The sequence below is a fragment of the Equus przewalskii genome, chromosome 10 (genome assembly GCF_037783145.1).
Source record: "Equus przewalskii isolate Varuska chromosome 10, EquPr2, whole genome shotgun sequence".
In the NCBI taxonomy this organism is placed as follows: Eukaryota; Metazoa; Chordata; class Mammalia; order Perissodactyla; family Equidae; genus Equus; species Equus przewalskii.
This window is the reverse complement of record NC_091840.1, coordinates 23,909,101-23,931,905: the sequence shown is the minus strand read 5'-3', so window position 1 is coordinate 23,931,905 and position 22,805 is coordinate 23,909,101. Positions and strand designations below refer to the sequence as shown.

General features: G+C 55.8%; 1 protein-coding gene across 1 annotated transcript; it reads right to left on the bottom strand.

Moving 5' to 3' along the window:
• Window positions 1–368: 368 nt before the first annotated feature.
• On the bottom strand, window positions 369–12,402 carry TBX21 (T-box transcription factor 21). Its single transcript, XM_008533424.2, has 6 exons — window positions 11,685–12,402; window positions 4,133–4,287; window positions 2,945–3,066; window positions 2,164–2,322; window positions 1,974–2,035; window positions 369–1,732 (listed from the first exon to the last, which is right to left on the bottom strand). The coding sequence occupies exons 1-6, from the start codon at window positions 12,170–12,172 to the stop codon at window positions 1,114–1,116; spliced, it is 1,605 nt and encodes a 534-aa protein (XP_008531646.2). The 5' UTR covers window positions 12,173–12,402; the 3' UTR covers window positions 369–1,113.
• Window positions 12,403–22,805: the final 10,403 nt, after the last annotated feature.

Here is a 22,805-nt window from a genome sequence, read left to right as displayed (position 1 = left end):
AAAGATGGAGAGCCAAAGCTGCTAGAAATGCAGAGAGATATCGAGCGCCATCCTTCCCCCGAGAGCCCCCCCAGCCCCGCCCTCTGGCTTTGCCCTCTCACCCCCTCCACAGGTCAGGGGGCACACACAGGCCCAGGGATGGTTCTCTATCCCAGGAGTCTGAAGAGCTGGCACCACCCATCAACAGGAGCACTAAGGCATGACTCGTGGCCTTGCTGTAACTCAGTTCATCCCAAGTGAAGCCGCTTCAGGTTTCCAGGTGTCGCAGGTTCTGTTCACGAGCCAGCAGGACAGCTTCAGCGCACTCGCATTTCCCAGTGGAGTCCCCACCCATGTCCCTCACCCGGGCACTGAAGCAGGACACGCTCAACAGTTTCATGTTTATTTTCAGAAAGTGATGAAGACAAAAGAAATATATCCAGACACCACTCTCCATACAATAAATAGCCTCCCCCATTCCAAAAAAAGAAAAAAGAATCAGAAAAGAGTGTGCGCACACACACAACCCGCCCCAAAACTTTGCTTCTCAAGATGGGCACCATCCCCCCTTCCCAGCCCCTTCCTCAGGACCCCACTGTCTCTGAGCGGGTGGGGCCCAGGCCAGCTGCCCAAAGTCCCTGGAGTCCTCTGCCTGACCCTGGCTGGCTGGCTGATAGAAAATCCATGTATCTTTATTTTCAGATCAGGGATTAACACAGACACAAACAAAAATGCTCAAAGTTACTCTATAAAGGAAGAGAGTTTCCAGTTCTAGGCCTTTGCCCCCTGACCCCCGCCCCTCAACCGCCCCAGAAGAGAGGAAGCTGGTTCGTGTCCAAGACCTCCTGTCCTCTGTTCTCTGTTCTCCAGCTGGGAACCCACAGCCAGAAGCAGCACCAGGTAAATGACTGTAGTCAGGGCGAAGGAAAGAGAGGGACACACCTCTCAGCTTTCCTTGTGGGCCAGGAAGCAGCAAGTGAACCCCAGAATCCTTCTTGGCCCCCCTCTTCCTCAACCAACTATGAAAGGAGAAGAGACAGAGGATGCGGGGGCCGCTCGGTCCTGAGTCTGTTGCCGAGTTAGTTGGTGTCCTGCAACCTAATAACAACGTTTCTGTCTTTTCACATCATCTGCTCAATTGGGAAAATAGTTATAAAACTGGCCTTCAGTTTCCTTATCAAAAGGAGAAGGGGCCCCAGCAGGGGAGGAGCTGTCGCCGCTGGAAGGATAGGGGGACACACGCCTCCTCTTAGAGTCTCCTTCGCCCAGCCCTGAGTCACTGGACTCTGGCCGGATGGAGGTGATCTCAGTCCACAACAAGGGGAGGCCCTGGTCCTCTGGCCCCCGCCCCTCTGAAGCGCCAGGACCATGTTCCATGGGTAGAGTCCGCATGGGGTGAAACCAGCTGGCTGGGCCCATCTTGGGAGGGTACTGGGGGGCCACAGGCCAGCCAGCTCCAGGTGCCAGGACTTCTTGGCCTCGGTAGTAGGACATGGTGGGCCCGGGGGCAGAGGGCAGGAATGCAGGTTTCATGCTGACTGCTCGAAACTCGGCCTCATAGCTGTGGTCCCGGGGAGCCCCCAACCAGTAAGGCTGGGGAACCACATCCTTGGCCTGGCCAGGAAGGTCGGAGTAGAAACGGCTGGGAACAGGATACTGGTTGGGTAGGAGAGGAGAGTAGTGGTCTCCCCCAAGCAATTGACAGTTGGATCCAGGCGGGGAGGGGACGCTGGTGTCAACAGATGCATACATGCTAAAAAAGAATAGGAGGCAAGAACACAGGGGTGATGAGCAGAACCTGTCACCTATGAGCCTACCCGTTGCATATCCCTCCCCGGACTCAACTTCCCTGGCCTGCCCTCCAGCACACACCCCACCCTCTCCCATCCTCAGGGGCAAAGAGGGAACGTGCTGAGCACACGTCTAGAGTCCCAGTCTCAGGAGAGACCAAGAAGAGGCCTCTGCAAAGGTGAGTTGAACCCAGTGGCACTTACGACTCAAAGTTCTCCCGGAATCCTTTGGCAAAAGGGTTATTATCAATTTTCAGCTGAGTAATCTAGAGAGAGGGGAAACAGAGTCACCTGAGTCTGGCCTAGGGAACTTCCAAAATCGCTCCCAAGGGAGACTGGGGGCCACACACCCCCACCCCAGTCTCAGGCCCACATGGGACCGGGCAGCCCTCACCTCGGCATTCTGGTAGGCAGTCACAGCAATAAATTGGGTTTCTTGGAAAGTAAAGACATGCGTTTTGGAGGTAATGCAGGCCGGCTCTGGCTCTCCATCATTTATCTCCACAATGTGCAGCCGGGGCTGGTACTTATGGAGGGACTGGAGCACGATCATCTGAGAGAGAGAGCAAGACGGTTATGGGGGTGGGGAGGAGGGAAGCCGAAGGATCCCCCACCCCCACCAAAGGCTGGCCCTCTGGCCAGGCTAGAAAGGACCCTGAAGTCATCAGGTCCATTCCCCTGCCCTGCCACCTGCCAGGTAACTGCTCCCAGGCCTTCAAACTCCTGTCCCCAGCCTCTTCACGGCACCAATTCTGTCTTCTTGCTCCGTTTCCTACCCCCAGATGTCCATTGTGACCAAGGTATTAGCACAAATGGCTTTTCAGGGATAAGGATACTTGTAATAGGATTCCTCAACTTAGAGAAACTCTGCAACCATTCCTTGGGACCGCTGGTACCAACTTGACGCCTAGCATGGTACACAAGCGATGGCAGCTTGGGATTCAGTGAAGAAACTCCAAGGCTGGCTTAGCCCAGGTTGGCCTGAATGTGGCCCCCTGTCTGTCCCTGAGATTCAGATTCCTCCCACCTCATCCTCCCCACAAGGTAGGTAGAAAAGAACCAGAGTCAGAGAGGAAGGAAAACAACTCTTACAGAATAGAATCAGCCCTCGGGACCCCTCATGGCCTTGGGGCTGGGGAGGGGGGGCAGAGCTAGCCTGTGGGGAGGAGTCCCACCTGAGTCACATTGTTGGAGGCCCCCTTGTTGTTTGTGAGTTTTAGTTTCCCGAATGAAACTTCCTGGCGCATCCAGTGGGCTCCAGTGTTGGGCGAATCTGGGTGCACGTACTGGTGGTTTCCTGTGGAGAGTTAACCTCTTTGGTACACAGCCCCTGGGACCAGACCCCTGATGATGTGGGGCTTCTTTGCCTGTTCTGATGGAGATGTCAAAAAGGATGAAGGGAGAGGACCAGACAGGACAGGGCAAGGGGAGGTGTGGACAGAGGACTAAGCAGAAGACATGCTAGTGCAAAGTAGAAAAGAGATGACAAACAGAACAGAAGCCAGAAGTGGATGGATGGCGTGGGATGGCATGGAGGGAATGGGGTGGGATGGGGTGGGGAAATGGGATGGGGTGGGGTGGGATGGGATGGGATGGAGGGGATGGAGGGGATGGTGTGGGATGGTGTGGGATGGGGTGGGATGGGTGGGATGGAATGGGGGGATGGGATGGAGGGAATGGGGTGGGATGGGGTGGGATGCGATGGAGGGAATGAGGTGGGATGGGGTGGGATGGGATGGGGTGGGGGAATGGGGTGGGAGGGGATGGGGTGGGATGGGGTGGGGAGATGGGGTGGGGTGCAATGGGATGGAGGGGATGGTGTGGGATGGGGTGGGATGGGTGGGATGGAATGGGAGGGTGGGGAGGTGGGATGGGGTGGAGGGAATGGGGTGGGATGGGATGGGATGGAGGGGATGGGGTGGGATGGGGTCAGATGGGATGGGGGAATGGGGTGGGATGGGACGGAGGGAATGGGGTGGGATGGGATGGGATGGAGGGGATGGGGTGGGATGGGGTCAGATGGGATGGGGGAATGGGGTGGGATGGGATGGAAGGAATGGGGTGGGGTGGGATGATATGGGGCGGGGGGATGGGATGGGATGGAGGGGATGGGGTGAGATGGGGTGGAGAGATGGGATGGGGTGGGGTGCGATGGGATGGAGGGGATAGGGTGGGATGGGGTGGGGTGGGATGGGATGGGGTGGCGTGGGATGGGATTGGATGGGGTGAGATGGAATGAGAGAGACGAGATGGGGAATTAAATCCTGGGGTGGGGCAGGGACTTGGGGGTTCCTCCTGGATCCACCAGGGGGCGCCCAGCTTTGGAGAAAAAGAGTGCCTACCGCTCCCAAGGGGGCGCATACCTGGCATGTTGCCCTCGGCCTTTCCGCACTGCACCCACTTGCCGCTCTGATATCGCCAGTGGTGCTGGTCCACCAAGACCATGTCCACAAACATCCGGTAATGGCTGGTGGGCTCCAGCCCGGCCACAGTAAATGACAGGAATGGGAACATTCGCCTGGGGAGGACACAGAGACCCCCCAACATTCATCAGCCCCCAGCCCCATGGACAGCCACCCCTTGTGCAAAAGCCATCAGTGGTGTGCTGGAGCCAGCTTCCACACACACAAGAGACAACTGAAAATGTTCAGGAGGTTTGCCAACCAGTCATTAAACACAGACATAATTAAAGATAAAATTATCTAAACTCACAATTAAACACATTATATTATAAACCAAGGGAGTAAATACTTAAAAGTCATCACTTCCCAATTCTTTTACTACATTTTACTATTATCTCTGCTCTTGAGGTTACTTCTTGCTATTGTACCTGTATGGTGGAAATACTAGATAATGTGAGCTACTGCATGTCTCTTCCCAACCCATTCAGTGCCACCATGTAGGGAACTTGAAATCAGTCATTGTAGGAGTATTTACACCACAGAAATTAGCAAACATTATGAATCAGGGCTTTTTAAAATGTTTTTCTTTCAGAGAGTCAATTGCTGGACATCAGCTGCACATCACTGTCTCTAACCTAAGGAAGGAAGTGTGCTTCCTACGGAGGAGCAAAGCCACAAGCCAGCCCCCTACAGGCAGTTCCTAATAGGTCCTGCCTCAGTCCCCTGAGTCCTGGTCTGGCCTGAGTCCACCATCCATCCTCTCCACCATGGCTCTTACGGTGCTAACACACTCCTAGTCCCACGGCCTCCATTCAGGCTCTCCCTGACCCATCCTCCTGGGCCTGATGTCTGTAGTATGGCCTGCCCCAGGCCTGGGCCTTCAGAGAAGAAGCTAAAGTCCCAGGTGGAGCTTCCCATCCACCTGAAAGAGGACTCTCTTGAGCACAGTCCTCATGCACAAAGTCCTGCTTCCCAAGAAAAGCAGAGGAAGTTGAGGTTGGGGTGCTGCCTTATTGTGCCAGAGTAATAGATTCAGAGAAAGAAGTACTCCCATATCACAACCATCACCACCATCACTACAACCACAGCCTCCACCATCGCCACCCCCATCACTACAACCATCACCACCACCATCGTCACCATCACTACAACCATCACCACCACCATCGTCACCATCACTACAACCATCACCACCACCATCACCACCATCACTACAACCATCAGCACCACCATCGCCAGTCATCACTACAACCACCACCTCCACCATCAACATTACCATCACTACAACCATCACCACTACCATCGCCACCATCACTACAACCATCACCACCACCATCGCCACCATCACTACAACCACTGCCTCCACCATCACTACAACCACCACCAGTCATCACTACAACCACCACCTCCACCATCACCACCACCATCACTACAACCACTGCCTCCACTATCAACACCACCATCACTACAACCATCACCACCACCATCACTACAACCACTGCCTCCACCATCAACACCACATCACTACAACCATCACCACCACCATCACCAGTCATCACTACAACCACCACCACCACCATCACTACAACCATCACTACCACCATCGCCACCATCACTACAACCACTGCCTCCACCATCACTACAACCATCACCACAACTATCACCACCCCCATCACCATCATCACCTCTACCAGCACCAGTGCCATCACCAGCTCCAATGGCTTGGTCTTTCTCTTCTAACCCAAGCAGGAAGAGCTTAGTTTTCAGGATGGCAGAGTCAACCCTTATCAGAATTACTCTTCATTCCCAAACACTTCTCCCCTCCTCCTACGAGAAGCAGGGCAGGATGGGAAGAAAGGCACTGGTCCATTTATCAGGAAACCTGGGAATGGGGGACTTCCTGGGGCCTAGCAACCCTTTTGGTGGATCCTGGTCCCCAGAGGGTCCCAGAGCAACACACCTAATAACCTTGGGAAGGTGTCCCAGGAGGGCACTATCACATTCCTGTCTTCCCCCAGACTCTCCTGGACTGAGAAAAAGAGACTTATTTGCCTTATGACCTTGGATAAGTTAATTCCCAAACCAAACCTCAGTTTCTTCACCAGTAAATGAAGATAATAACTCCTGTCTATCTTTCCTCTGAGAGCTGGTAAGAAGTTCAAAAGATGTGAAACTCAGCATACCCTCTCTCCTTCCCACTCCCATCCCATCTTCTCCCAGGCCCAGAGCTGTCAAAGCCCTCTGGCCTGGCTGAAGAATCCCAAGTAAGAGTTCACACTTCTGGGAGCCAGCCCTGTGGTGGAGTGGTTAAGTGCGCACACTTTACTTAAGCAGCCCGGGGTTCGCAGGTTTGGATCCTGGCCAAGGACCTAGCACCGCTTATCAAGCCATGCTGTGGCAGCATCCCACATAAAATAGAGGAAGATTGACACAGATGTTAGCTCAGGGCCAAGCTTCCTCACAAAAGAGAAGAGTTCTCACTTCTGGTTCCAGGCCCTGGGTCCCAGGGGCTCAGCAGGCCAGTCAACTCGAGAAATCAAAGGTTAGGGATGAGGCCTTGAGCAATGGAGGGTGGAGGAATGTTTTCAATGTTTTCAACCCATTTCTACCACCAACTCATTCTATGACAGTGTCATAGACAGTGTCATTCTATGACAGATCACTCACATGTTACCTATATCATAACGGGTTCCTAGCCAAACTTGACAAATCAAGGAAGAGAAGAAAACATATTCATTGAGCCTCTACTTATACAGCAGTCAGTTCACTGAAACAGTCCTTTGAGATAAAAAATGTTACTTCCAATTTTATACTTGAAGAAAATGAGGCTTGGAGAGGTTTGGTGACGGCTGCTTGGTGGGAGAGCGGAGCCGGGGTCTCCTGACGGCAGAGCGCATGCCATGGTCCCCACCCCCCACCCTGCTGCTTACCGCGGGAGAGGGAAATGGAGGAGACACAGGAAGAGGTTGGGAAAAGAGAGACGAGAAGGGAGGCCTCAATTTCACCCTAAAAGTCTAGAATCACCACCAGCTGGAATCCCAAAATAGCCCCTGATTTACATGACACCTAGCTGGGAAGGGACAGGGAGTACAGATGGGCCTGGGACCCCAGAAAGACCACTTACTGCTCTACCCTCAGAAGACAGGACCCAAACCCCAAAATGCTCTCCGGCCCCTACGGACCAACCCACCTTGAAATGATTCTCAGGGTCGTCATATATCCCTCCCCAATCCTGAACACCACTGACATGCTCCAATTCACTGTCATTAAAAGTGCAAATTAAAAGGAGATGGTTTTTGGGGCCAGCACAGTGGCACAGCAGTTAAGTGCATACGTTCTGCTTCGGCTGCCGGAGGGTCACCGGTTTGGATCCCAGGCGCAGACACGGCACCGCTTGGCACGCCATGCTGTGGCAGGCGTCCCACATATAAAGTAGAGGAAGATGGGCACGGATGTTAGCTCAGGGCCAGTCTTCCTCAGCAAAAAGAGGAGGACTGGCAGCAGATGTTAGCTCAGGGCTAATCTTCCTCAAAATAAATAAATAAATAAAAATAAAATAAAAAAATAAAAGGAGACGGTTTTTGTCAGACATGTTGACAAAATATTTAAAAACTGATAATATCTAATGCTGATGAGCCTCCCGGAAAATGGGTCCTCTCGGGCACTATCAGTGGGGGGGTGTAAATTGGTCCCAGTTTCTAGGAGGGTATTTGGCAACGCCTTGCACCTATCAAAATGCAAAATGCGCTCGGGCATCCCAGGATCTCCTCTGCCCACCGCCCCAGACCACTTAATAGATATCAGACGGCCACCAGCTAACAGCCAAACAGAAAGCAAAGCAGTTTTCACCTGCTGCAGGAGAAATGAAGCCGGTCAGCCCTAAGAAAAGCTAAAAAAAAAATGTTTTAAAAAGTCTAAAAAGTTCTCGGAGTTAGAACACGGAGAAAGGAAAACCACAATGGCTGTGAGGCCAGTGATCGAGGATCGAGGATCGCGTGGGACTGAATGGTTGTATCAACCCCTAACTTCACACATACAGACACAAATGCAAACTGAGCTCCTTAACAACGGAGCTACCCAAAGTTATCTTAATTATAATAATCAACTAATCACACTCAGAAAAGTGGGGATTGCCAGCAATTAATGCACACCCACACACCCACACTCACAGAGACACCGGCTCTCTCTTCCTCTACTGAGAATGTCTACCATCGACTCTCGTACGCCCGCCAACACATTCATAGCACACGTACACTGCCACGCAGAAACACAGCACAAGTCCAGGTGGGCACTATCGGGCACCCCAAGTCTCCACAAACGTACAGACTTGGACATCGAAAGTCTCTAGTCGGCCCACTGTCATTTTGTCCTCAATTTCCCCTCCCAGACCCATCTGAACTGCCTGGGTCAGTCTTTGGACTCAGGAATCACCCCCATGTGCCCCATCCCATTCCTGCCCATGGGGGACAGCCAGGCTGTGTCACTTGTCCATACCAAGGGAGGAGTCTAGGGTGGGTGGGAGAGGAAGGATCTGGGAGAGAGTGAGTCAGCCCAGGGCAAAAGGCTGTGTGGCTGTGGGTGCGCCTGGGCTGGAAGGATTTTTCAAAAAGGAAGAAGGCCGTGGGTGATGTGGTGGTGACTGGCAGGTCACTGGAACCCCCGGAGGGACAGGCCAGCCCGCCAGAGCAGGAGGACAGAAAGGGAGCTGCTCTCTGAGCCCAAGTCTTGCTTTTCAGAAGCCAGTAACAGGAGGAAATGGCCGCCAACTTCCCAGATCACTGGAGCCCAAGCTGAGATATGGGGGTGATCTGGGGCCGGTGTGACTAAACTGGGGGTGATTTGTCCTCTCTCCTCTCTGCCCCAGCATGGGGCTCCTGAGGCCTGATCCAAGGGGAGGCAGCAAAGGAAATGGTGAGGGGCCACTGCCCCCTACCAACAGGGACCCCAAGGTGCCCGAAGTAGCCCCTCATGACGGATCGAAAGGGTGAGGATTGTAAAACACACACGCTTGTGAAACAATCAGGGAAATCTGATGATATTCGGGAATTTCTTTTCAGGTTTGCTAACATGTTTATTTTTAAAAAGCCATCTTTAGAGGTGCACAAGAGAAATATTTCAGACTGAAATGCTGTAGTGTCTAGGACTTACTAGGCACTTTATCACTAACAGAGCTGCAGAGCGGAGGGGTGGAAGTGAGTGGGGATAAAGAAGCAAGATGGGGTGAGCATTGAGCTGGGTGATGGGGACGTGGAGGCCCGTCACCTCTCTCTCTTCACTTCTGTATATATTGGAATTTTTCATAATAAAACAAAGTAAATGCATGGATCTAAAAGGGAGACAGCACAACTCATCGAGAGAATTGTTCAGCAGGAACATAAAGGAAAGAAGGAGGCAGTGAGCGGAGAGGTGGAGATCCACACTCAGAGACGCAGGCCCCAGAGATACGGCCCTAAACAGCCTGTGCGCAGACCTGCAGCCAGCCCCGCGCCCACCAGATCCCTGAAGTTCTGGGTGGTGTTCCATCCACCCCATCCCTCGAGACTGGAGCGACAGGGCCCAGCAGCAGGCTGTGGGGAGACCCCGGCCAGGCCCCAGGATGAGAAGGCTTCCTGACCACACGACAGAGGGGAGGCCTGAGTTCAGGTCTGTTGTATGACTGAGCACAAGTCGCGAGATAGCCCTGCACTCCAATGCCCTCAGCTGTAAAATGGGGGGACAAATGCCTAGCGCACAGTGAAATAATGGAAGTGAAAGCAGCTGAATGCATCAAGGCCTTCGGACAGTACGGGTGGCGGTCTTAACTCCTGGCTGAGGAGGGGGCCAAGAAAGAAACCCAGGCAGACACCATTTGTGTTCTGGCACCAGTTCTGCCAGCAAGAGGTATGCTCTGTAGCATCAGAAGAGTCTCTTACCATCTCTGGGCTCGTTTCCCTATCTGTGCAGGGAGGGGACTGGACAGGATCTTCTGGGTCCCCTCCAATTCAGACATGATGGGACTAGAAGCCTGGGCTGTGCCTGGGTGTACCCAGAGGAGGCTAGGGCTGGGGGGACAGAGAGGACGTATGAGAAGGCTTAGGAGGTGAAGGCTGTGCCATCAAAGAAAATGCCAACTTTCCTGGGTTCATCCCAGGGAACGAGGAACAGCTTAGCCACTGGAAGGCGACTGCAGTTGGTGGACAGGCCCCTCAATCCCAGGCCACCCCACAGAAACCACTGAGAGGGAAGAAGTTTCCAGCAATGCCCAGAGTGAACGGCAACCCCCAGGCCCCGCATGGCCTCTCTCTCCCTCCCAAGCCCCACGCTTGGAATCCACACTTCAACACTTCCTGAGTCCACTGATGACACAGCCCCTCCACAGAGGTCCTCCCTGGTCACCTGCCCATACTGGCCCCCAGTGGGAAGGGGAGGCGCGCATTCTCACACACCAGACACAGGCGGGGCCCACTCAGAGTGTTGCTTACTAAACAAATACCACACAAGTCAAGAGTTTCTCTTTCTTACCCCATGAAGGAGGCTCTCTCCGGAAGCAGCACCCTCAGCCCCAAACTCTATTCTACATGCACTGGGCTCAGGGGACCCTCATCCACCGAGCCATGGGGCTCCCCCTCGCAACTTCCCCCAGGCTGACTGGTGAATATCTGGACAGGGGTGTGGGCAGGCTTTCAGGGGACAGAGCTCAAAGAGTGCACAGTGTGGGACCGGCTGCCAGCTGGGACCTATGGGTTAGCTCCACCTGCTCAGGCCCATGAGCATCTGTGCCCTCAGGCAGGGGCCTGTGCCTGGAAGGGATCTGTGCCCCGACACACTTTACCATCCCCCAAACACACACACACACACACACACAAACACACACACACAAACACACACCAAGCATATGATCTCAAAGTACTACCGGAAGGGAAACTTGGCGACTCCTTCTCGGTGTCACCAAATCCCAGCCTTACCCTACCCCCAAAGCTGACCTGTGCACAGCAGCAGCACAGGCCGGGGAGAAGTGGGCACAGCCCCCGCCCCTGAGGGCTGGGGTACCGTCCGTCCCCACCCTGCAAGATTCTGCCCTCCCTTCCCTTTCCACACACACAGGGGCTAAGAGCCATCCTGCCCTGTCAGACTCACAGCCCACAATCCCCCTCTGCCCGCGGAGACCCCCGCTGAGGCAGAGCGCAGGGGCAGGGGCACACACCAATTCGGGGTGAACCACAGGCACCCCTCCCCTAACCCACGACAACTCTCATTGCGCCCACTCTCATCCACCCCCATTTGGAGTTCTGCCTGTTGGTGTCAAGTCCTGGGAGTAAACAACCCCCGGAACCTTCCTGTCTTCACTACAACTCCCTCTCCCTCCGCCCAAAGCCGAAGCCCAAACTGTGTGGGACACGGAGACACTAGCAAAGTCTAGACAGAGAGAAAGAGAAAAAACACGTCCTTGTTCCGGGCGCCGGCGGGCGGGCGCGGCCCGAGGCTCCCACCTGCTGGCGGAGCCGCTCGCGCTCCCGGCGCGCCGCGCACTCACCGCCCCTGCTTGGTGATGATCATCTCCGTCTGGTGCTGATTAAACTTGGACCACAACAGGTGGTTGTTGAGCGCCACTCTCAGCTTCCCGGACACCAGCCCCGCGGGCAGCGCATAGTCCTCGCGCGGCCCGGGGTAGAGGCCGGGGCGCGGGTCCGGGGCCGCGTAGCCGTCCCCCGGCTGGTAGCCCTCGGCGCCCGCCGTCGGCGGGAAGGGCTCGGCCGCGCCAGGGAAGACGGCGGCCTGAGGCCGGGGCGGGTAGGCGTAGGCTCCGAGGAAGCGGCCCGGCGGGGCGGGCACCAGGGCGCCCCCGGCGTAGGGCGCCCCCAGGCCGGCGCCCCCGCGACGGTCGGCCGCGTCCTGCGAGCAGGGCTCCGAGTAGAAGTAGCGGTTCTGCGGGTCGGCGCCAGGCGCCCGGCCCTCGTCGCTCGCCGGCATCGGCTCGGTGCCCGTCAGCATGTCTCCGCAGCCCGGCTCCACGATGCCCATCCGGGGAGGGCTGGGACCTTCCCGTAGCCGTCGGGGACTGGCCCCTTTCCGCGCGGGGGTGGCCGAGAGGGTCGCGTGGGCAGAGGTGGGCGGAGGTGGGGCGGGGGCCCGGGGGCGGGGGCCCCAGCGGAGCCCGGGGTCGGACGCCTGGGTCCTGCGCCCGCGTTTGGCGGGCGCGCGGCTGCTCCCGGGCTCCCTCTCCAGCGGGCCGCTGTCACTAGCATCGCGGCGCCTTTGCTGTGGCTTTATGAAGCTCTCCGGGTCCCCCCTCCCCCCCCAACCCCGCCACCTCGGCCCCGCCCCGCCTCACCCTGCCCCCTCGTGGCTAATACTCGGCAAATACCACACGGCCGGCAAGGACTGGAGGGCCCCCGTGGTGGAGACGAGCGAGTCCCCGCGTGCCTCGTAGTTCGCGCTTAAAGATCTTAGCTTCTGAGGGAGTCAACCACTCTACCTGAAGCGCCAGCCTTTTTCTCTCCTCTGGACCCTCGTGGAAATTCCACCCCATCCTTGAAGGCTCAGCTCAAAGGTCCCCTCCTACAGGAAGCCTTCAGTGATGGCCGCGATGGGACTGGGGCCTTCTCAGAGCACCCGCAGGCTCAGAGCTGCTTCGACCATGAACATTCAACAGATATTCATTGATGTCTACTGTGTACTCGGGCCCTCTGCTAAGTTGGCTTTGCGTGAAGTGTTCGTGCTCTTTCGCCTGGCCAGAAGCCCAGGTGGGCTGTCTGATGCAATTTGTTCCTCCAGCCCCAGGGCAGACCTGGAACCGAGTGGGCCCCAGGAAGAGTTCCTTGAAGCGGATTGCAACCGCAGCAGCGACCAATTTGCAGGGCTCTGGGCTGGGCCCACCAACAAAAGCTCCTGGACCTGGGCATGGCAGCGGGGGGCACTGAAGTACCCTGGGCAGCCGGGGCTCAGAGTCTCGGGACTGGCTCTCCTATCACTCAGGTATGTGTGACCTGGGCAAGTCACTTCTCCTGCCTGAAAGTCAGCCTCAAGAGTCTGTCTGCAGACTGGGGAAACAACCTGGTGTGCGAGGAGCTGAGAGCTTTCCATGAGAGGGGGTCCCTGTGCAGCCCCCTCCCATCCATTATTATATCTGGACTGAAAAGCTGCTTTGAAGAGATTCGGAGCGCCTAACAGGAAGGAAACCCACCACATGTTCCGAAGGGCTGCGGCGGCTGATAGGACCACGGGAGCTTCTCTTTCTCTATTTTCCTTTTCTGTAGACTGATGAGGTTATATTCCTTTTATGATGAAAACAATCCTTTTTCCCCCCCAATTGAAAATAGCATCATTGAGAGTATTCCTGTGTGTATAAAGATAAAACATACTCATATAGAAAATTTAAGCAGTAAATTAAAAGTAAAAATAGGACTGTATGAAACACCCCAAATTCCACCCCCCAAAGGCAAACAGGGTTAACATTTCAGTGGACACCGTTCCAGACGTCCGTCACTCCCTGCACACCGCCTCTGTGTCAGTCTTTGGCACACACATACACACAAATACACAATTTTATATAAACATTACACGTGCTGCTTTGTAATGTGTTTTTTTTCACTCGACAAGATGTCATGGAATTTTTTGCATGTCAATATACAGATAAAGATTTACATTTTAAGAGTGTTTTGAAAAAGACTGTCAGATTTTCATTGTCTTAAAGGTTATCCTCTCCTGCCCCCGCACCCAGCCCTCCTCAGTTCTCCCCTGGGGGCTGGCCCCATCTCCACATCTCTGTCCCAGCCCAACAGGGCTTCACCCTTAGGGGCCCATGGGGACCCTCTGCTCCCAACTAGAGCTGAACCGAGAGGCAGGCTGGCAGGTGAAGGCGAAGCTGGAGACCCCAGGAGGCGGGCATGACCCAAGGAGGGTGGGAGGAGAGAGAATCAACGCCTCCCCTGAGGATGGAGAACAGATCCACGACAGCCCCAGGAGCGGGACTGGCCTCCCCACCTCTTTACCCACCACCCCTCCCCCCCCACCTTAAGGAAGGGGAACTTTCTGCCTGTTGTTCCAAGCAGGGAGCATTGCTTGAAAGAGAGGATGACCTTGGAACTCTTAGCTACTTTTGGGGAAACATGAGTTATTTCAGTAAGACTCCCCCTGAATGACTGATTTCCCCAGGAGACATGAGACTGTTGAATGCTGAAACCTCTTTGGGGGGACGTTTTTGCTAAGTGCTTGGCTGTAGAAGGCCAAATGGAGTCTTGTTCCTCCTTCTTTCTCCCCGTCCTCTTTTCCATGCTAACCCTCAGGTCAGGTGCTCCATCCCCCTGCCTCTGAACATGGTGACCTGAGCTCCCACCTAGCTTCCCGGGCCAGGAAGGGTTATGAATCTCAGAATCTGGTGGACCTGGAGCCATGTCGCTGGAGGAAGAGGGTGGCTGGGGGCAGTCTCTCTGTAACCTCATGGGCTCTCTTAGAGAGTCTTATAGCCTGGTTATCAACCCCAGACTCCTCACCCCCCTCCCTCCAATTTCCTCCATCCAAAAAAGAAAGTGCTTGTGAAAAGTGGGGGCTGAGTGGCCCTGCTGTCACCACTGCCAGTCCCGCCCCTCTGCCAGCTTGGGTGAGAAGAAGAACCCTGGCAGTGACACCTCCTCCTCCTGTTGCCGCCTCACCCTCTTCCCAGGCCCCAGGGATGGAGAGGTAGGAAAGGAGGAGCAGGAGAGGAGGCCCCCTGGGATCCCCTCACTTCCCTGTCACTGCCCCTCCCAGCCCCTCTCTCATCCCAGCAACCCACTGAGCATCCAGAAAGCTGGCCCTGGCGGGGCGGGAGCAAAGAGACCCGGGTGTGTGTCTAGGATGAGGGAGTCAGGGTCTTTACAACATCAGATGTTAGGAGACAGGCTGGGTGGGAAATGTGCGAATGAACAACTTACCAAGCTCATACACCCCATTCGTGGCACAGCCAGGGCTGGAACCCCGTCTCTTGACTCCTGATGCAGTGCTCTTCCCACGTTTTGAGGGAGAACAACAATAATAAATGAAAAGTCATATGATCACATCGGAAAAAGTTTGGAAAATGGAAAATAAAATTGCCCCTAAATCCTCAGCCTGGACTCTGGTTTTCTTTGCCTTCTGGTCCTCTGTGTGCATTCAAGGCTTCTTTTCAAGCTGTTTCCCATCAAGACTCAAAATGAGATTTGCTCCCTGATGTCGCGCAGCACCGGCCACACCTGTGGGTGGCAGAGTGTGCTGGGAAGCTGCGACAATGTGGATTCCTGGGACCTGCCTCCAGAGACTCTGATTGCCAGGCCTGTGGTGGGTCCCCAGAGTCTGTGCATTTAAGAAGGACTCCAGGTGATGCTGGACCCCAGGGAGTCCATGCATCCCTCTCTCGGGCCCCCTCCCACTTTGCTCTTCTACCTCCAAGCCATGGCCCATCCTAAGAAAGTCCGTGTGCCCTGACCTTGCCCGCTGTGCTCTCCTCGGGGCAAGGAGGGAGGCTGACTGTCTGAGGATGGCTGCTATAGGCACTGAGATTTCTTATCGAAGCTCCAAGACCAGACAATTCTTCACCCCAAATCTAACAGCCACTTGGGTCCTCTCCTTCAAATGTGTGGAGTCCTGAGCTCCCCAGGGACCTGGAAGGCTCCTGAATGAGCTCCTACTGCAGGTGCAGGAGGGCTGAGCAGCAAGGACGTGAGAGTGCTGGGGAGGGGCAGCTGCTGGTAGAGACCCGGAGCACAGGGGCACCAGCACCCTGGATTTCTGCCCTCCACCCTGCTGGGCACAGCCTGAGAGGCTGTAAGAGGGGAGATAAGCGAGAGAGAGGTGGGCAGTGTGTTGGGGATGAGGCAGGAAAGGAAAGAGAGAGCACAATGAGAGGCCTTGGCTGCATTTCTGAGAGATCTAGAGATGGAGACAGGCAGGGACCACAAAGTGAGAAACCCGGAACGTGACTCAGTGAGAAAGTCTCAAGTCAGGCAAGACGGGGATGCAAGCAGAAGGGAGGAGATGGTCCAGTGAGAGGGAGGTCCACAGATGTCTCCACATCTGTACTGGAGGCTGGGGCACAAGGAAATGGGGTGGCTCCAACCATCACTAGCTGTGTGGCCCGTTCAAGTATCTTAACCTCTCTGGTTTCCTTGTCAGTAAATGGAGTAATAGACCTTCTACCAGGACGAATTGGGTCTCAAGTGAGGGGTGAGGTAAGAGCCGAGGGGTTTTGCCCCCAGGCAGGAACAGGGCAGAGGCATGGGCTGCCTCTTCTTTCCCCTCCTCCAGCTGCCTACATCTTCCCTTCCCTCTCTCTGCCATCCATTGGTTGCCACAAAAGATCCTTCAAATCCAGCCTCCACCCTCCACTCAGGGCCTTGGGCCAAAAGAGAACTTCTCTGACTTCTCCGTTTGTAAGACCACATCTCAGAAAGGACAGGCTCCAACCCCCCACCCCCACCCAGACCCACACATATGGTTCACTGGAGACTCAAGTACTGAGGGCTGGGATGGGCCAGACCCTGGGGACTCTGGGCTCACAGAGATAAATTAGGCTCAGCCCCTGCCCGAAAAGAGCTCCTAGCAAGGTGACCCTGGGGCCAGAGTTCTCAAGCCCCACGGGGCCCCCTTGTCCCTAGGGTGTGGACCTGCAACAAACCAGCCTGTACACAGACATCACCCACGTGTGTGCACACTCACCACACACAGCACCACATGAGACTGTGATCCCAGCCCGGCACCGCACCCCCTTCTCTTATCCCACCTTCAGCCTGCCTGTGCTCCTTGGGCATCTGCCTCTGCTCACCCCCACCTCCCTGAACCCCTCCCCCTCTGGGCCCAGACTTCCAGGCCTTCAGAGAGTGCGGCCGGAACCATCAGATTAACAGCCAGGGAGGGCAGAAGGCGAGTGACAGGCACCTGTAGACCCCCTCCCCCATGACAGCTGCAGGAGTTCCGAGTGCCCAGCACCCAGCACCAGGTGGTCAGTGTGGGCTCAACCCAAGGTCAAGGGCTCCGGGTTCTCACCCCTAGGCTGGCTCACCCTTCCCTGCCCCACACTGCCCTCAAGGCTGGGCAGCCCTTACCCTTTGGCTCCAGGCATGCCTGGGTCCTCCTGCGTTCAGTCCTTCTCCCTCCATGGGCACCCTATCTCGGATCATCTCTCCTCTCTCAGGCTCTACTCGCTTTCAGCAGGCCCCAGCTCTTCACACAAGACCCACAGCCCCCTACACACCCACACCCACGCAGCACCCCACCCCCACCGTTCCCAGGCGAGGGCTCCTGCACCTTCCTGAAGGGACGTTAAGATATTGAGTACTTGGGCAACTCTGTAACCATGGGGGCATGCCAGTTTATCATGGGCAAGCCTGAACCTCAGGGAGGCCCAGGGGAGAGGCTGTATCCCCACCCCTTCCTGGGGAATCTCAGCAGACAGGCCCTTAATCTCAGGCAGGAAGCAGGGTCCAGTTACATGGGGGGGGGCGGGGGGGGGACACGGGGGGGAATACCCAGGGTTTGGGTAAAGGGAGTTGGGGTGGGGGGAGGGGGGAGGGAAGGAAAAGAGCTGAGTGGGATACAGGCTGAGAGATTAACCCTTCACAGCCAGGCTCCTCTCTGCTCCCCATCCTGTGCTCTTGGAGACTCCATAATTCCCTGGCACAATAAGGCTTTGCCAGGACAGGCCTCCCATGTAAGGCACCTCCAAGGCCTCTGGCCACAGGACAGCAAAACAGCCTTGGCTAGGGCCCCACTCTCTCCAAGGTCCTCTTCTGGTTTCCTGTGAGCCACATGTATCTCTGTTTGCCCCATGACTCTATTAGTCTCTCGGGGTTTCTGAATCTCTGTGTTTCTCTGCTGTTTGTCTGATTCTGTGTCTCTCAGGGCCCCTGTATTTCTGCCTGCATCACGGTGTGTCTTCTGTACATCCACCCCTCTCTCTGCGATCTGTAAAACCTCTGTGTGCTTGTCCGGAGTGGAGGGTCTGCACCTCCCTCTCTGTGTCTGTCTGCTGTCTCTGGGGCCCTGAGTCTGCTTAAGTCTCCGTATCTCCATGTCTCTCTCGCTCTGCGTCTTGAGCTATCTAGGTCTCAGTGTGCCTGCTGCATGTCTGTCTGGGACTGGGCCTCCATCTGTGAGTCTGCTCCAGGCCTGTCTGTCTCTGACCTGGGACCCTTTGGCTTGTCCATTCGGTTAACTTTGTGTGGTGGGGACGAGATGGGGCAGACTTATGGGCTGGACCAAGGATAGATGGATGAAGGGAGGAGGGAGAAAGGGGACACAGGCAGTAGTGGGGCAAAGAGATGTAGGGACAAACTCCCGTTCCTAAATGGTGCCTGAGGCCGGTAGACAGCCCTGGAAGACCAGGAGGCAGCACCGCCAAGCCAGTGGGTGAAGGAGGGAGTGACACGGCAGGCAACACGCCTGGTCAGTGGTGGGAGCAGAGTGGCACAGAAACTGAAACAGATGTCAAATGGGGAGGGCCCAGAAGCGAATGGAAAGACAGACGGGCAGCAGTGGGTTCTGATCCTGGCCCCACCACTAACCCCTGCGGACCTGGGGCTGGGTGCTTTCCGTCTCTGTGCCTCAGTCATCTGCTCTGTAAAATGGGACAGTCAGCAGAGAACATCCTCTAGAATTCTGTGAGAGAGCCAGGCGGGCAGAAGACCTCCCTAAACCCAGGGCAGGAGACCGGTGGCCCCTTTGTCCCTTGAGGGGGTATCCCAAAGTCCCTTCCCAGTACCAAGATCCTCTGTGTCATTGCAGCCAGGGTCAGAACAGAGGGAAGATGGAAGTTAGATAGCAGGAAGGACTTCCTGCCACGCAGCAGGAGGGTGAAGAGGCCCCAGATTCTCCTCCCAGCGGTCCTCGAGGCCCCTCTGTTGGGGCTGGGGGTGGAGGGGCAGGGTGGGGGTGGGGGCTCAGCAGCTGGGTAATTAGCCATTGCTCTCAGGCCCTGGGGGAGGGGCCGGCTGGACTGAGAAACGAACGCAAAGTGACAGGGGCAGTTTTGACACGCGGTGGAGCTGACGGGCCCAGGGGGCCAGGGCTTTGGTTTGGGGGGGGGTGAAAATCCCATCAGATGATTAAAAAATAGGTCAGAGGGAAGAAGCTGCAGCCGGCACTGGGTCCGTGGTGAGAACGCCATGAAGCTTCCCCAGGGCTTCGGGCCACAATGGGGTGGGGGAGCTGAGGAGGGTTTGCAGGGGGCGGGTGAGCTAGCAGTGGGGACAAGAAAGCTGTGGGCCCAGCAGCTGGCCCTCTGTCTCCCTCAGCCTGTCTCATGGGGACACTTTGGAATTCTACCTGCGGTCCACCTTCTGGCCTTCCTGTACCATCTTCCTCCTCAAAGGCAGGAAGATGCAGCTCGTCCTCTGCCCACCCCTACCCCACCCACAATATATACAGATTCTACCCCAGGAACACTGAGACTGTTGCCCCCACTGAAAACCCTTCTTACCTTCTAGCCTGAGGTCCTCCGGCTGCAAAGGCAGCTGGCTGACTTATTCTACATTTCTTGCCCCTCTGAACAAATTCACCTACCACTGCACTGTCTTTGAAATCTTGCCAACTCTGCATCCTGCTTGGGGTCTGCCTTGGCCCTCCAGCTTGTTCTCAGAGATCCCTTTTCCCTCCTTCCCTCCTTTTCCTCCTTCTCAACTCCTGCCATGAAACATAATAGAGGCCTGGAAAAGGCAAAAGGCAGAGAACAAGGAGGTGTGAGGTAGGAGACCCAGGAGCCTGAGGCAGGTTGATGATCTCCAAGCACTTAGTAGATGGAGGCTAAGTGACTGTGTCTGGATTGTACAGAACCCTGAGACACCTGGTGGTATTCCCTTTATTTAAGCAGTTTAGAGCCACCTCCCACCTTACCTACTTAATGGTGGGAAGTCCTTTCAGTTGCCTTCCCACAGCCCCTCATACTGCAGCTTAATCCAATTTCCTTTTCTGAGATCCCTGAAACCCATGGAGAGATCAGCACCTACAGCTTGGAGTGGAAGAGAGGCCCGGGACCTACACGCCATGCTCCGTTCCTCTCAAACCCCAGGCACAGGCAGAAATCAGGCAGCCAACCAGCGGCCGGAGCAGAGGGACAGACCAGGCATTAGCAGTGTCATCTCCAGCTGAGTGGACACCTGGGTCTCAGCCACTGCGATGGAGGGCACCCAAGGCCATGTTGGCACAGAAATGGATTGGCTAAATCTGACCTTGAGTTTAACCCCACTTACCACCCCAGACACAGATCCACTCTGACACACAAGTCTGAGATTTCCCCGGGAGCCTGTTGTCTGCTGCCCACCCCCCTCAGTTACCCAAGAAGTGTCACAAGGCGTCCTGCCAACCTCCTTCCACCAGGGCCATGGGCGGCTGGCACTCTGTGCAGGACCCTGAGACAGCCCCTGGACCTCTAGCCACAGGGGGCATGAAGCTGGTGTGCCGCCCATCTCTGCTCCCTCCCCATGCCTGCCTCCATTTCTTTCCAATCAGTGGCACCAGAACCTGACGTTTCTGTGGGTTGGGGAGGGCTGCTTTGGTCAGGTTAAGTCCTCAGCAACTGGACCAGCAACTGGGAATCAAGATACTGGGCCATGGCCTTTGCATTTCACACACACACACACTGACCTGGGGTCACCACCCAAGGCTCAGGGCCCCAGGAATGGGCCGTGTACCAGGGTTCGCAGGCTCCCACTACCCTGGACATATTGCCAACTCCAGCTTGTACTTGGTCTCATGCCTTGACTCCCAGTGAGTTTGGAAACTGGAAAAACCCGAGTTCTTCCTGATTCTCCCATTCGCCCTGCTGCTGCTGGGGGCACGGAGGAAGAGACCAGAGAACACCCCCAGGCAATTCACACCCTTGATTTCGTTAGACTGCACAATGCTGTGAGGTCACCTGGGCAGGGATCATGTTCCCCACTTTACAGACAAGGCAGAGAGAAGTTAAGTACCTTGTCAAGGTCACGCAGCTGATGCCCCAATGCTGGGCCCTTATGCTGGCACCATGCCTTCCCATGACCCCAAAGAGGATACTGTTGTTCTTCTCATTTTACAGATGAGCAAACTGATGCTCAGAGGGGTGACTCAGTTTCCCCAGGCTCTCAGTTATTTTTACCCGCTATCCCTCTCTCCTCATAAGGTGTCCCTCTCAACCCAATTCCACCTCAGAGTCCTTCCCCTTCCTCCAGAGAAAGGCAAGACCCTAATGCCTCCCCAGATCACCCAGTGAGCTTTCCCCTGTACTCTGGGAAGTCACTCCTGGTGTCCTGTTCTGTCTGATGACCCTGCAAAATTAAACTCCATTACTCAGCAAATACCATCCCAACCTATGGGGCAGGAGGGGTGGGAAGCAGGACTGAGGAACTGAAATGGGAGGGACTGGCTCAGAGGCACAGACACGGCCGGCTGGGCCGGGCATGCTGGCAGTGGAGGAAACCGGGTCCAGACGGGAAGAGCCCGGGAGTCCCAGCTTCCAGGAGCAGGGGTAGGGGGTAGGGACATTCCTCAGTTCTCTGAACTCCCTGCCCCTGGCAACCAGGCCCACCGCCTCACATCCAAGCTGGTAGGTGTTTCCATGTGAGTGGGGAGGGGGCCTGGATAGCTCTTAGAAATGGGGGAGGGACGTCACTGGGCATGCTCCCTGCCAAGCAATGCTGCCTCCCTCTCCCTGCCCACTCGGAGGTTCATTACACCTTCAGCTCTGCCCTCGCCCGCCCTCTTGCTTCTCACCTTGGCACCTGTGAGCCAGTAGCCAAGTGAGGGGCAGCAGAGCCAGCTGGAGCTTCCAGCTTCTCCGCCCCTCTCCGTGCCAACCTGACTGCCTATGGTTCTGGGGACCCCTGTTTGCCCCGGCTGCGGCAATAGCTCTGGGGGTACCATGGGGGAGCTTAACAGTTCCCATTCTGTGCTGGGAGTGAGGAGGGGGGAAATAGAGCCATCCTCTGGCCCCATACTTGCCTCAAGATCTAAAGCCCCTGAACCTGCCATCTTTCTTTAAGGAACCCAGGAAGACTTCCAAAGAGATCATCTGAGGCAGAGTCCCTTCCTTGCTTGGGCTGTAATTTCTTCCTCGAGTCTAACCTTGATTCCTTGCAGAGGGGTGGAAGGGGGCAGAGATGAATCGCAGTTTCTTATAAACCTGGTGGCTTCTTGTTCCCCGATGACAATACAGCGGACGAGCTCTGTGGTTCTGGCTCTGAGTCAGGCCCCATCGCCCGGGCGTCCCCAGTGCCATCTCCCTCCGCCCCGCCCCAGACTGGAAAATGAGGCTCACGCTGCTGCCGGAGTCAGTGCTTCCCCTGCTTCCCCTCACGATCTCGCTTTCCCCTAAAGGGAGGTATTTCCTCGAAGCTGGGAAAAGTCAAGGGGGCAGAGACCTCACCAGCTACCGGGAGGGGAGGCGGAGGGTGGGCACCGGGCAGGGGGTGGGGGAGGGGCTACCCTGCCTTCCTGTCCCCCCTCCCCCCTTTCAGCCCAGCTCCCCAGTCCTGTTCTTCTAGTTCATCGGATGTGTGAGCGAGAGTGCGAGCGTGGTGTGTGCGTGTGTGTGCTTAACACATGTGTGTGATTGGTACTGGGGGTGAGTCCCCCTAGCCCCCAAAAGTGGAGGTGGGATGGAGGAGGCGAGGTGCTGTGCCTCTGGTGTGCTTATGAGTGACATGAATTTTTTTCCACACGTATGTTCTTC